We start from the raw sequence: 14,950 nt of genomic DNA on the forward strand, positions 1-14,950 counted from the left end.
AAGGAGTATGAATTTTTAAAATCTGCCCCACTCTCTCATTTTTGAACTTCTCATTTTCTTTCAGAGAATGAGAATGTTTAAGGTTCTATTGAAAAAAGAAACAGAAAACTAAACATATCAAGCTGTATGTGTTTAATATCTATCTTTTTTTTTTCCCCAAAAAATTAACTAGATGGAAGGAATCCTTGGGTAACACATGTCAAATTGTCATGATGTACATTTTAAATATCTTACAGTTTTGTCAGTTATACCTCAAAGCTGAGAAATTAATATCTGTAACTTTTCGTATGTCAGTTATATGTAAATAAAGTGGTTTTAAAACAGGAAGACACTGAGACCCTATAAAATAAATAATTGGATAATTTAAAATAAGGATTCATTGCTAGAGGAATTTCTTTTTTCTCTAGGAAGTTACAATTTACATATATGTATTTCCAGTGAGCTAATATTCCCTTCATGTAGTCGAGATTTTGGAATGCTGGCAGGACTTTCTTCCTCTCCCTCCTCTCTCTTCTTCTCAGCATAAATTGTATACATTAGGTATTAAATCACATTATTTCTCTTTTCATCTGTAGTGAGCTACCTATGGCTACCATCCTTTTCCTGTTACATCTAGTTTCTATTAAAATGGGTTAATTAAGATTTTTCAGTCAAATTATTCAGTGTCTACTATTGTCCCAGCATTTCTCTGACTCTTAAATGTCATATTAAGAGATGACCACTGACTTTGGCCCTGGGTATTTCTGGTAGCCAGTCCTGGTCCTGAGCTCTCTGGAGCACTCTGAGCGCCAGGTGCTTTGGCACCTGCTTTGCGTGTATTGAAAACGTTCCATTCTTATAGTGCATGTGTTATGCCCATTTTACAGATGAGAAAACAGATGCCCAGAAAGGTAAAGTCTCTTTCAAAGACACACAGCTAGAAACAGGCACACTGTGATTTGATCTGTGGTTTGATGTCTAATCCATCCTTTTCTGCCTGTTTGTTATGAATCTGCAGCCTATGGGCCAGCTCTGGCCAGGAAGAAAAGATTAATAATAACAACTTTAATGAGAAAGATGAGGTTTATTGTATATTAAAAACTGTTCTGAGTGCTTTACATAAACTAATCCTCCCTACAATCTTATAAGGTAGGTACTGTTACTATTCTGACTGTAAAGATAAGGAAACTCAAGCACGTAAAGGTTGAGTAAACCCAGTAAACATAAAGCCAAGATTCAGACTCAAGTAGACTGGCCTCACAGTCAGTGCTTATAGTCACTACCTTTCTTTTTTCTTTTTTTTTTTTTTTTGCTTGAGCCAGACACACTGCTTTATTTTGTTAAGGAATTATGATTGGTAGATTGGTAATTTTTGCATCGAAATATAAATTTCCACCTTCTCGTAAAGAGTCAGAGATCTGGAAACCCTGAGTCCACTTTTTTCAGGATGTTAATTGCCTGGCACAGAGTTCTCTACTTCCTTCTGATAGGATGTAGTGTTCTGGATATCCGTTATTTGTACCATGTGGCTGCACCGTACTCTGGCACATTGCCAGCTGACTAAACCTATCTGAGAAACTAAAGATTCCAGTGAATTTTTTTTTTTTTAAGTACTTTTTGTATCTCAGTCTTCAAAATGTAATGCTTGTACTTGAATCTCAATCACCTGGGTGCTCTCAAAGTATGTATTTTGAACCTAATTCCAAATCTATTCTCTGAAGTAGGGAGCCATGCCTGAAGGAGGGAATGGCATCCCACTGCAGTATTCTTGCCTGAAGAATCCCATAAACAGATGAGCCTAGAGGGCTACAGTCCATGTGGTCACAAAGAGTCAGACATGACTGAGGAGACTTAGCACACATGCATGCTTTTAATTCTTGCCAACTTTTGAATTTTTGTTATTCATTACCAATTTCAAGGGCTTTTCTGGTGGCTCAGCTGTGAAGTGTCTGCCTACAGTGCAGGAGACAGAGGAGACACAGGTTCAGTACCTGGTTAGGGAAGATCCCCTGGAGTAGGGCATGGCAACCCACTCCAGTATCCTTGCATGGAGAATCTCATGGACAGAAGAGCCTGGTGGGCTACAGTCCTAGGGTTGCAAAGAGAGTCGATCACGACTGAAGCAACTGAACACATACGCTCACACCAGTTTCAAACTGTTTCTCCCATGGTGGCCTAATTTCCTCTTTTTTTCTTCTAACTTAAAATTTTACTAATCGCCACTCATGGGTGCAAATTGTAAAAGCAGTTCAGATTGGTTTAAGCAGGAGAGGGAGTTGAGGGGATCAAGCAATTAGAGAAGCCAGGAGTACATGTAATGAGAGAGGCTTCATCAGGGGTTTTGGGTGACTTTCTCATATTTCATCTTTTCTCCATGAGGGTTTAGTTCTCAGATAAGCCTTGCCAAGGTTCATCAAGATGGCCATCAGCACCATCAGCATTCTCATCTCACAACATGAGACTCTACCAGCTTATTAATTTTAGCATCAAGAGGCTACCTCTTGCCTAATAGTTCAGCAAGCACTTGTATGCTGAACCATCAGTAGTTTGCTAGGGATCATGTGCCTGATCCAACCGTAAATGCAAGAGTGAAATGGGTGTGACTTGAGCCTCCTGCGTGAGCTTGGAGTGGGCATAGGTCAGTGTCCACCTGGACCACACAAACCTTCGATGAAGGAGAAGATTTCCAAACGGAGATCTGAGTGGTTGGTACCAGAGGAAGAGGTTATAGATGCAGGGCATTGAAAGACCCCAGGCTTCCTTCTCCAAGGCAGTGGATATTTGGTGGAGGTAGTTGTTTAATAGGCTTGACGCATCCTCCATCCAGCTTTTGGATTGCCTTTATTCTCATGTGTGTCATTGGGAGCTACTCATCAGAGAAAGATTTGAAAGCAACCTTTTATTATTCCTCAGTTGGCTTTGAGTAAATCAGAAATGTCTGTAGGAGAACTATTGTGGGAGACAGAAAATGACTACATCCCCCGATTAATGTTTTAAAGTCCCATAGAGATTGACATTTAATATCATCAGCCTCTATAAAAATTCAACCAGAATGTCAACAATGCCGTTTGTGGAAACTCTGATGACATCCCCTCTGGATATTTCTAGTTAACAAGAAGGCAAAGAGATTCAGAAACTTAGAGCCTTCAAGACCCAAGTCAAATCAGTCCACCCACAGGATACTTTTTGGGGGTAACTGTCTTGGTTTTCACAGGAACATTCTACTCACTTTTCCAAAAGAGGCTAGACTGACTCATTGGTGGAGCTGTCTCTATATTCTAAACCTTTGTAGACTTGTTAGTTTGATTTGTCATTCTTTGATATTCACCACCATCTACCAAAAATATTTTAGATAAATTTTTACAAATGGATGATAATGTCACTATCTCTGTGTTTTCAGCATGGACTTTTTCCTTGCCCCAGAAGTCCTTTTGAGTCATGAAGCCAAATGATACCTAAGTAATGAGAGTTCAGCTCAGTCTGTGACTTGATGGCCTTCTTAAAGTTAGAGGGACTTGAGGGTTTGAGTCATGAATATGTTTCTTCTTTGACATTTCCGGGATTGTGAGTAATGCATTATTTGAGCGTATTTTCTCCTTTTCTTCTTTTTCAGTAAAATAAATTTGGTTCATCATGTCAGTGTTTTCTATTAAAAGAACTTTCATCTAAGTAAGACAGAATATAGTTGATGTCCTGCAGTTAGGAAAGGATTTTAAGAACATAAGTGTGCACAATAATGATCACCCTGGTTTGGAGTATGATTGATGAATTTTTTTGTTTTCCTCTCTCTTTCTCTCTCTGGTGAATAAATAGCCGATTCTGGTGACCAAGAAGAGCACAGTCTCCAAGAAGCAGCACACCCACCTGTGAATAGTAGCATCATCGCTGCTCCCATCACGGACCCTTCTCAGAAGTTCCCTCAATACCTACCTCTTTCTGCAGAGGATAATTTAGGTCCTCTACCTGAAAACTGGGAGATGGCCTATACCGAAAATGGAGAAGTCTATTTTATAGAGTAAAGTACCATTATTTCTACTTGAATCTCTCCCTTTTTCCCCCCTATTTCCTTTCTCTTTCTCTAGCAGCTACAGATGTAAATTAACTCTAAAAGGATTGATCACATGCTATTGGTCTTCTCTCCTACAATTTAACAAGCCTTGTACAAAAAAAGCAATTAGCATAACATCCTAACCATTGCATCTGAAGAGCTGGAGGAAGCATAAGAATAATTATTTCCCTAAAGAGTCAAACAACTAAATTATGGTGCATATATAAATTATGATATTATATATTAATATGAAGAATATATCTAGCTCCTTAGAAGAGGTAAATCCTTTGCTTTTTTTTTTTTCTTAATTGGGTTACAGTTTCCTTTGAGTGTTAAAGAGTTCTTCACATATTTTTGATTCAATTTCTTAATTACATTTGTGATTTGCAAACATTTTGTCCAAATTTGATTTTTCATTCTTAACTGCATCTTTTAAAGAGCCAGAAGTTCTTAATTTTTATGAACTCTAATCACTTTCTTTTTTCCTTTGTGAATTGTGCTTTTATTGTGGAACCTAAGAAATCGTTACCTGACTTGAAGTCAAAATTCAGTCATTTTCTGCTATATTTGTTTTAGAAGTTTTACAGCTTACATTTTACATTTTGGTATATGATATATTTTTAGTTAATTTTTTTACATGGTGCAAGGCAAATGGGTTAAAGTTTGAGAATATAAAGATGTGAAAAGTCTTTTAAAATTAAAAACTTAAATATTATATAGTTAAACATTAGCAACCAATACTGGAAAGGAACAAAAAAATTTATAAAATTGAAACCTTTCTAGAAAATCTGAGCTAATATAATTTCTTAACCATGACAGTCAATTTTTAAAATTTTTTGTCCCTCCTTTTGAGATTTCCTATTAACATTCACCATAGTATTATGAACCTGTAAAAAATAAAAATAAAAAGACCAATTAAACTTTGAAACAATTCAAAACGTAGGTAAATCTGTTCTACTCAGATGGATTAATGTTACAGGTCTGCTGTTCATGGAACAATAACAACAGAGGACATTTCTGAACAACATGAAGTATCTTATTTTGTAAAATACATGGGTATATACACTTATGTACTGTGCTGTGTGTATATTTGTTTTCTGTGAAAATGTAGATATAATTCTATGTGAAGAAAATTCCAGAAATATCTATTAACACTTGAGTTTAAGTAAGGAATTTAAGGAATTTATTTTCTTAACTACATTATACATTTCTGTGGGGTTTGAATACATATTCCCACTTAGAAAGATATTCCAGCATACATTCTGTAATCAGAAAAATCAGCAAGGATAAGAAAGTACAATTTTCTTAAAGATTTGGGAATAAGGGAGAAGGCTTGGGTCTCAAAACATCCTTTCTCAGAACTAACCTAGGAAATCAGAGATGAGTAAGCTATTGCTCCTGGGTTATTTTCCAGCCTGAAGGAGATGACAGTCCACATTTGTGTCTTCATGTTAATAACAAATGCTTGTTGAAGACATGGGTGGACAGTGAAGTCTTTGCCTTAGATTTAGGAAAGTACAGTGGTTAAGAACTCCCCAAAGATCATTATCTGTTTGACCTTGAGTTTGCCTCTCCGCATCTCAGTTTTCCCTATCTGTAGAAGGACATGAGTGTTATTGATCACGCCTACCCTGTCAGATTTTCGTGAGAGTTAGATGAGATAAGGGATATAAAACTTGGGCTTGTGCCAATTAGTGAGTATTATTGTTACTGTTACCATGTTTATCTTCATCATGTGGTTATTACAGAGAAACGTAAATGTTATGAAAACGGATGTCAGCTATAAGCTTAGAATTTTGTACTTAGCTTTTGTGAGAAGTTGTCCTTTAAATTATGTCTGTTAGTAAGGAAGAATTGTGTGGAGCAAAGGAAAATAACAACAGAGGAATTCCTAATACAGTAATATGTGAAACTCAAACTTTTGGAAAAGAATGTGTTAATAGTTTTGCTCAAGACTGACTTGATAAATTTGAAAAAAAAAAATTGGTTATTTTGAGGGTTAGTGAGGACTGTGGTTAGTAAAAATAGTTAATGAAGATCCAAGACTTTGAGTTCTTTAGAGGAGAGTATGCTGATTTGCTTACTTTTTATAACCTAGTTTAGCTTTTAATCAGTGCTAGAGTTGGAGTGTGAAGAAAGCTGAGTGCTGAAGAATTGATGCTTTTGAATTGTGGTGTTGGAGAAGACTCTTGAGAGTCCCTTGGACTGCAAGGAGATCCAACCAGTCCATTCTAAAGGAGATCAGCCCTGGGTGTTCTTTGGAAGGAATGATGCTAAAGCTGAAACTCCTGTACTTTGGCCACCTCATGCGAATTGACTCATTGGAAAAGACCCTGACGCTGGGAGGGATTGGGGGCAGGGGGAGAAGGGGACGACAGAGGATGAGATGGCTGGATGGCATCACCAACTCGATGGACATGAGCTTGAGTGAAATCCAGGAGATGGTGATGGACAGGGAGGCCTGGCGTACTGCGATTCATGGGGTCGCAAAGAACCAGACACGACTGAGCAACTGAACTGAGGCCAATCTTTTGTCTGTTGTTTAATAGAAAATTTATGCAAAAGTATAGCTTATGATGACAACTCTGTGATTTGGTCTGCAGCAGCCCAATTCCATACACATTAAATTATTAGATGCACACCATTTGGGCTTCCCTCATGGCTCAGTGTTACAGACTCCACCTGCCAATGAAGGATATGTAGGTTCAACCCCTGGGTTGGGAAAATCCCCTGTAAAAGGAAATAGCGACCCACTCCAGTATTCTTGCCTGGGAAATTCCATGGACAGAGGAGCCTGGCAGGCTACAATCCATGGGGTCACTAAAGAGTCAGATACAACTGAGCAACTAAACAACAGCAGTGTATCCTGTTTGATGAGTTTTCCAGTGTCCCGCGTCCTGAAAACTTCATCTTAGACTGTCTTACATCGAATAGCAAGTTAAATTTCTATAGACTCAGATCTACCTTGTTTTACTTATACACATGTAAGTCTATGTTAGCTCTACAGTTTTATGGGAAATCTAAGAAATACTGGAACATTAAAAATTAAGCATAAACTTGCAGACCCTGGATATTGTATAGGAAATGAACATAAGAAGACTTGAAAAGGAAATAAAAATAATGCAGATTGGCTAGAGAACTTGGGATCACAGAAATGACAAGTCATAAATTCCCTGAATTTTCTTTTTACCTCATATATCCCAGATTTAGAGCTATAGAAGCCAGTAATCCAGAAACACCAACAAACGGACACCAAAAAACAAAACCCTCATGAAAGGAAATAAAAGGTACATAGACTGGTTGTCTAACTGGAAAATCACCAGAAATATATAAGAAGTTCTAGAATAAATGAGTTCAGCAAGATAGAAGCTAATCATACAAATATCCATGGTATATCTATATACTAACAATGAACAAGCAGATAACAAAATTCAAAATAAAATATAATTTACATTTACTTTAAAAAATCAATTAGGTATAAATATAATGAAATATGTACAGTATTTGTATTCTGTAAACTACAAAATGCTGATGAAAGAAATAAATGAAAGTTTAAGTAAATTGAGAGACCTACTCTATTCATGGATTGAAAGACTCAGAATTGGTATAGTAAAGATGTCAGTTATCCCCAAATGTGTGTACAGGTTTAATATAAATCCTGTCAAAAATCTCAGTGAGGCATTTTGTTAGTATTGACAAGTTTATTCTAAAATTTATTATCGAAAGGAAAAGGAACTAGACTAGTTAAAACAGTTTTGAAAAGGAGAATAAAGTCATAGTAATCGGTCTACCCAATATCAGGCTTATTATAAATCTACTGTCGTAAAGGTTGAATGCTACTGATGAAGAAAAAGACCCATAGATCAAAGGAACGCACAAACAGACCCACAAATGTGTCCAACTTTCAGTAGAGAATGCAAAAGCAGTTCAATGCACGGAAGGTAACCTTTTCAATAAAATGGTACTCTAAGCAGCTCTACAGCCAAAGGCAAATAAATTAACCTGAAACTAGACCTCTTGCCTTATTAAAAAAAAAAAAAACTCAAATCATCGTAAAGTATAAAATGTAAAGTAACAGAATTTTTAAGGGGAAGAAAAATAGAAATTCTTTGAGACCTAGTAATAGGTAAAGGGTTCTCAGATGTGACATCAAAAGCATAATCCTAAAAGGAATAATTGGTCAACACAGCTTTATCAAAATGAAAAAATTTCACTTTGCAAAGACTGGTCAGTAAATGAAAGGACAATCTATACACAGGGAAAACATATTTATAAAGCTTGTATCTCAAAATGGACTGGTATCTAGAATATGTAAAAGTGAAGTCACTCAGTTGTGTCTGACTCTTTGTAACCCCATGGATTGTAGCCTACTAGGCTTCTCTGTCCATGGGATTTTCCAGGCAAGAGTACTCAAGTGGGTCGGCATTTCCTTCTCCAGGGGATCTTCCTGACCCAGGGATCGAACTCAGGTCTCCCGCATTGTAGGCAGACGCTTTTACCATCTGAACCACTCTCAAAACTCAACAGTAAAAAGAAAAAAAAATCCAATTAGAGAATGAACTAAAAAACACTAAATGATGGTAAAGATGCAGAGAAGCTGTATCACTAACACATTGCTGGTGGGTATGTAAAATTCTGTGGTATTCCAAAAAGCAGTTTGGCACTTTTTTAAACTAAACATTTCAATTAGCATAGAACCCAGCCATTGCACATTTCTCCAGAGAAGAGAATACTTCGTTGTGGTTGTTTAATCACCAAGTTGTGTAGGACTCTTTTGCAACCCCATGAACTGTAGCCTGCCAGGCTCCTCTGTCTGTGGGATTTTCCAGGCACGAATACTGGAGTGGGTTGGCATTTCCTTCTCCAGGGGATTTTTCCAACCTAAAAATCATACTTGTGTCTCCTGCATTGACAGGCAGATTCTTTACCTCTGAGCCATCTAGGAAGCCCAAGTGAACACTTACATTCACATAAAAGCTTGTGCATAGATGTTTATAGTAGTCAGTTCAGTCACTCCGTTATGTCCGACTCTTTGCAACCCCGTGAACTGCATGTAACACACCAGGCTTCCCTGTCCATCACCAACTCCTAGTGCTTGCTCAAACTTGTGTCCATCGAGTCGGTGATGCCATCCAACCGTCTTATCCTCTGTCGTCCCTTCTCCTCCTGCCTTTAGTCTTTCCCAGCAACAGGGTCTTTTCCAGTGAGTCAGTTCTTCACATCAGGTGGCCAAAGTATTGGAGCTTCAGTATTAGTCCTTCCAATGAATACTCAGGATTGATTTCCTTTAGAATTGACTGGTTTGATCTCTTTGCAATTCAAAGGACTCTTAAGAGTCTTCTCCAACACCACAGTTCAAAAGCATCAATTCTTTGGTGCTCAGCTTTCTTTATGGTCCAACTCACACATCCATACATGATTACTGGAAAAACAATAGCTTTGACTAGATGAACCTTTGTTGGTAAAGCAATGTCTCTGCTTTTTAATATGCTGTTTAGGTTAGTTATAGCTTTTCTTTCAAAGAGCAAGTGTCTTGTAATTTCATGGCTGCAGTCACTCTCTTCTGTGATTTTGGAGCCCAAGAAAATAACGTCTCTCACTGTTTCCATTGTTTCTGCATCTATTTGCCATGAAGTGATGGGACCGGATGCCATGATCTTTGTTTTTTGGCTTGTTGAGTTTTAAGCCAGCTTTTTCACTCTCCTATTTCACCTTCATCAAGAGGCTCTTTAGTTCCTCATTGCTTTCTGCCATAAGGGTGGCGTCATTTGCATGTCTGAGGTTATTGATATTTCTCGCAGCAATCTTGATTCCAGCTTGTGCTTCATCCAGCCCGGCATTTCACATAATGTTCTCTGCATATAAGTTAAATAAGCAGGGTGACACTATATATCCTTGACTTACTCCTTTCCCAATTTGAAACCAGTCCATTGTTCCATGTCCAGTTCTAATTGTTGCTTCTTGACCTGCATACAGATTTTACAGGAGGCAGGTTAGGTGGTCTGGTATTCCCATCTCTTTAAGAATTTTCCGCAGTTTGTTGTGATCCACACAGTCAAAGGCTTTAGCATAGTCAGTGAAGCAGAAGTAGATGTTTTTTTCTGGAATTCTCTTGCTTTTTCTATGATCCAGTGGATGTCTTTCCCTTCTCCAGGGGATCTTCCCAACCAGGGGTCGAACCCAGGTCCCCCACATTGCAGGTGGATTCTTTATCAGCTGAGCCACCAGGAAAGCCTGTTTATAATAGGTTTTCTTCTAAATAACCCAAAGCTAGAAGCCACTCAGGTGTCCTTCAGTGGTTAAACTGTAGTACATTCATGCCATGAAACACTGCTGACAATAAAAACAGTTACTGATGTATGCAACAATCTTGAGGAGAGTTATGCTGAATGAAAAATGCAAATCCCCAAAGATTCTATACCATATGATTTCATTTATATAACATTTTTGTTATGACAAAAGTACAGAAATGGAGAACAGATTAGAGGTCGCCATGGAGAAGAAAATGGCAACCCACTCCAGTGTTCTTGCCTGGAGAATCCCAGGAACGGAGGAGCCTGGTTGGCTGCCTTCTGTGGGGTCGCACAGAATCGGACACGACTGAAGTGACTTAGCAGCAGCAGGGATTAACAGTGGGTTTTTTGTAGGTAAGGGTTGGAAGGGAACCGAGTGTGGCTATCAAAGGGTGACATGAGGGATCCTGTGATGATGGAAGCCTTCCATATATTGACTGGCTGTTAGTATCCCAGTTGTGACTTTGTACTATAGTTCTGCAAGATGTTACCTTTGGTGGTATCTTGGTAAGGTGAATGTAGGCTCTCTCTTTGTTCATTCTTACAACTGCATGTGAATCTACAATTATCTTGAGATACTAGTGTTTTTTTAAAATATCACACCTAATATTCCCTCCCGTCATTCTCCATTTTTGCTCTCTTATTTGTAAGATTAGCACAGACCATGGTTTCTAGTGTGGGACTCCTTGGATTTGATTCCGTGTGTCAGCAGGGTGTCCTTTGCAGGTTTCTTCACATCTCTGTCCTCAGTTTTCTCATGTGTAAAATAGGGAGTCATCATTTTAATACTAATGATACTCCTCTCACAGGGCTCTTGGTAAGGATTAAGTAAATTGTAATTTATATGTAAATGACAAAGTAGGTTTAGATAGTTTTAATTGGGCTTTTGGTTATTCTAGAGGTCCTGCTTCATGATAAAGATAATGGTTCCCCAGCTCCCTCTCTCTTCCCCTTCAGCTTTCTTTGCTTATTGGACCCCATCTCCCAAGAGCTCTGTCTCTGCCCAGGCTTTCCTGCAGGCATCTCAGCCAGGCCCTGGGTTATACCCTGTTCTCTGAGCCAGTTATTTCTCTTCCTTCATCTCCAGGTCCAAACTGTTCTGAGCACTAGTCTTGTATATTCTCCACATACCCTTCCCAAATATACCCTCCAGTTTCTTCTGCACTCCCCACCTACACTGGTGCTTAAAACCTTCAGAAAGTTCTCCTTGTTCTGAGGATAAAACCCCCAAATTCTTAACATGCCTGCAAAAGTATGCATGATTGGCAAAATTAGGACAGATTAGATTCGGATTGTTCTACATAGACAAGTAAGTATTGTTGGTTGAGATACTTGTAACTGTATTACCTTTCATTTGTTTTATTTTATTTGAACACATTTTAGACAATGTTTGTAGGCTTTTGCATATTCTGTTTCTCACTTAAGCCTTAAGTTTTTCCCATCAATTAATAAGATTTGAATTAGAATTAAAAACTGTGACAGTTTTTTCAACATTACTCCTTGGAAGGAAAGTTATGTCCAACTTAGATAGCATATTGAAAAGCAGAGACATTGCTTTGTCAACAAAGGTCTGTCTAGTCAAGGCTATGGTTTTTCCTGTGGTCATATATGGATGTGAGAGTTAGACTGTGAAGAAGGCTGAGCGCCAAAGAACTGATGCTTTTGAACTGTGGTGTTGGAGAAGACTCTTGAGAACCCCTTGGACTGCAAAGAAATCCAGCCAGTCCATTCTGAAGGAGATCAGCCCTGGGATTTCTTTGGAAGGAATGATGCTAAAGCTGGAAGTCCAGTACTTTGGCCACCTCATGCGAAGAGTTGACTCATTGGAAACGACTCTGATGCTGGGAGGGATTGGGGGCAGGAGGAGAAGGGGACGACAGAGGATGAGGTGGCTGGATGGCATCACTGACTCGATGGACGTGAGTCTGAGTGAACTCCGGGAGTTGGTGATGGACAGGGAGGCCTAGCATGCTGCGATTCATGGGGTCGCAAGGAGTCGGACACGACTGAGCAACTGAACTAAACTAAACTGAACTGAAACTTAAGACTTCATACCTACACTTGCGGAAAAAAAATTTTTTTTCTGTGTTTCATTTTTGGTTTGCAGCTTGAACTGTTGGACTTGTAGCTCTTTGATCCTCTTGTTTAGTTTGCATAGAATGGACTGGTTGCTCAAGCAGAATTTTGTCCCAAATCTACTTCAGGTCAATCAGCCCAGTCATTTGCCTATCATCTGTCTCTTAATCGAAGGAAAACGGTGTCTATTGAAACACTTCTCTGGTTGGGCTCGACCCTCCTGAAGGAAGTAGGGTTTCATGTCCAGCCTCTCCAAGCTTCTTATTCCAGGGCTCTCTTTTGCCCTCAGTTGACTGTTGACAGTATCTTTGCTTTAGTGAAGAGTAAATATTCAAGACTGTTTAAATCTTTTGTCATTGAGTTTTTACATTCCACGCCCCCCCCACCCTTTCAAACGTATTTCTTGTTTCTGAATTTCAGCCACAATACAAAAACAACATCTTGGTTAGACCCTCGGTGCCTGAACAAGCAGCAGAAGCCTCTGGAGGAGTGTGAAGATGATGGTAAGGGGCTAAGAAAGTCTGGGTTTAAGTGGGGTTGTTCACACATGCAAATTTTATTTTATTTTTTATCCTTTTCCTGTACTGTATGGCATGTGGGATCTTAGTTCACCAACCAGATTGAACCTGTGCCCCTTGCAGTGGAAGTGCAGAGTTGTAGCAAGGTCAGCCAGGTTTCTAACAAAGAGTTTTTGAAAGGTAATCCAGTTTCTAGTAAGTGCATTATGGTTTTCAAAAGCAGGAGAGAAATCTCTACAATTGTTTTAGAAGAACAGTTTGTTTAAACATAAAGACGTACTCAGCTCTCTCTTAGAGACAGAGCTGCAGCACAGCCAGGAAGGATTCAGATGTGGATGCAACCGAAGCCCTTCAGGAACTTGGAGAAAACTCTAGAAAGTCTCTACGAATTTAGAACCCAAAAATGCTTTGGTCACTTACCTACTGAACTGTAATCATATATTGTGACAGTATTAGAGAAAAAAATATTAGAAACTTTTCTTGAAGTGTTCATGCTTCATAATTTGAGTGTTTCTCCAGGTTTAGCATTAAGAAAGCAGATCTTATTATGTTTGGGAATCTCTGTGTGGCTTAAAGTGTATCTTAAATATGAGAAAGTACATTCTTCCACAAGAGAGGCTGAGGTGTTACCCTTAGCCCCACTCTTCCTGTTAATTTAAAGAAAAAAGGTTCAGCTGTCAATAAAGTCTAATTCAAGGCTTTGGAATTTCTAGTTACTTTTGCAAAAGTGAAGAAGAAATTAAGGTTGAACAAGTGTGTTCCCTTTTGATTTGTCCTGTTTTACCAAAATTGCTCTTTGACACGGACAAATTAAAAGGGAAATGGCGTGATTTACTACTCATTATTTATTCCTGGCATTTGAATTAGTAGTATAATTATTGAATATACATTTTACTGTAAGTTAGTGAAACTTTATTATTCTATGGGGCAGAATTATTGCCTGTATAAACTTTATATTTGTTTGAAAATATAAGCCAGTAAAGTATGATCCTGTGAAAGCTTTAAACTACAGGATATATGTGGATTGTAAGATTGCATGAAATGAACATAGAATTGTGTGTTCATGTTTATCTGAGTAACTTCAAGTGGAAATACAAATCCTTCTGACTGAGGAGGCATAACTGAGAGACCCATTTTATTCTGATTGCTTAGTCGTAAAGAAGAAAAGGAACGGGCATGGGCAAATGCATTATTTCGCATGCTTAAGGATAATGGGCTATCATGATCATTCACATATTCTCTTAAACATGTGATACAGAAGTGACCAGTTTTCAAAGATAAGAACATAAAATACATCCAACCATAAAACTTCTTGGAACAGAATGTAATCTTCATTTGATGCCTGAGATTTTGAAACTGTTTTAGGCCCTCTTATTACCATCAGATCTTCAGTTTCACTATCCATTATAATTATACTGGGAATGTATGAAAATGCCTGTTAGTATAATTTGATAGATAATAGAAGATTCCAATAGCTTTTACTGAGAAAAATGATACAATTTTGATACAATTACTGAATTTTCTTTTTAGCCATTCTAATAATTTTTAATTCTTAGAGTTCATGTCACTGGTGTGAACATTATTCCCTTTGGAGCAAGTATGTATTCATATCCAGTGCAGTTCACTTAGTGATGGTCGCTTCACCGTTAGAATTCATATGTTCTTTTTCTGGTAGAAATTATATGTATGTCCGTGTGCCTGTAAAACCACAAATGGTTTTAGTATATACAGGCAGAGTCTACCACAGTGGCAAGTATCCATTCCCACATCTGCCTTTTCTCCTGCCAATTACCACAAAACCCTCTTGTGTTGTTTATATCAGGTCACAAGAATCACATTGTTCTTTTGCAATACTGTTGCTGTGTTTCTTTCTGCTCTCTAGAGGTCATATGCATGTTGAATGTAACAGTATAACATTATATAAAAAATGTTCTGTTATCTTTTTCCTGTCTCAAAAAAGCAGAAACTAATTTGGGATTTTGATATTCAGTGTATAACCCTTGTTGTGATTTCTGTGTTTTAGTAGTTCCATTAGA

The 14,950-nt window shown here is 38.1% G+C and overlaps 1 protein-coding gene across 16 annotated transcripts in view; it reads left to right on the forward strand.

Moving 5' to 3' along the window:
- Positions 1-14,950, forward strand: part of MAGI1 (membrane associated guanylate kinase, WW and PDZ domain containing 1) — a 642,595-nt gene that overhangs the window by 528,469 nt on the left and 99,176 nt on the right. For all 16 annotated transcript variants that reach the window (XM_070359138.1, XM_070359140.1, XM_070359139.1 and 13 more), the window contains exons 5-6: positions 3,793-3,994; positions 12,817-12,899. In XM_070359138.1, coding sequence (XP_070215239.1) covers positions 3,793-3,994; positions 12,817-12,899 — 285 coding nt within the window. The remainder of the gene's footprint in view (positions 1-3,792; positions 3,995-12,816; positions 12,900-14,950) is intronic.

Source organism: Bos mutus, chromosome 22 (genome assembly GCF_027580195.1).
Source record: "Bos mutus isolate GX-2022 chromosome 22, NWIPB_WYAK_1.1, whole genome shotgun sequence".
NCBI classification, from domain to species: domain Eukaryota; kingdom Metazoa; phylum Chordata; class Mammalia; order Artiodactyla; family Bovidae; genus Bos; species Bos mutus.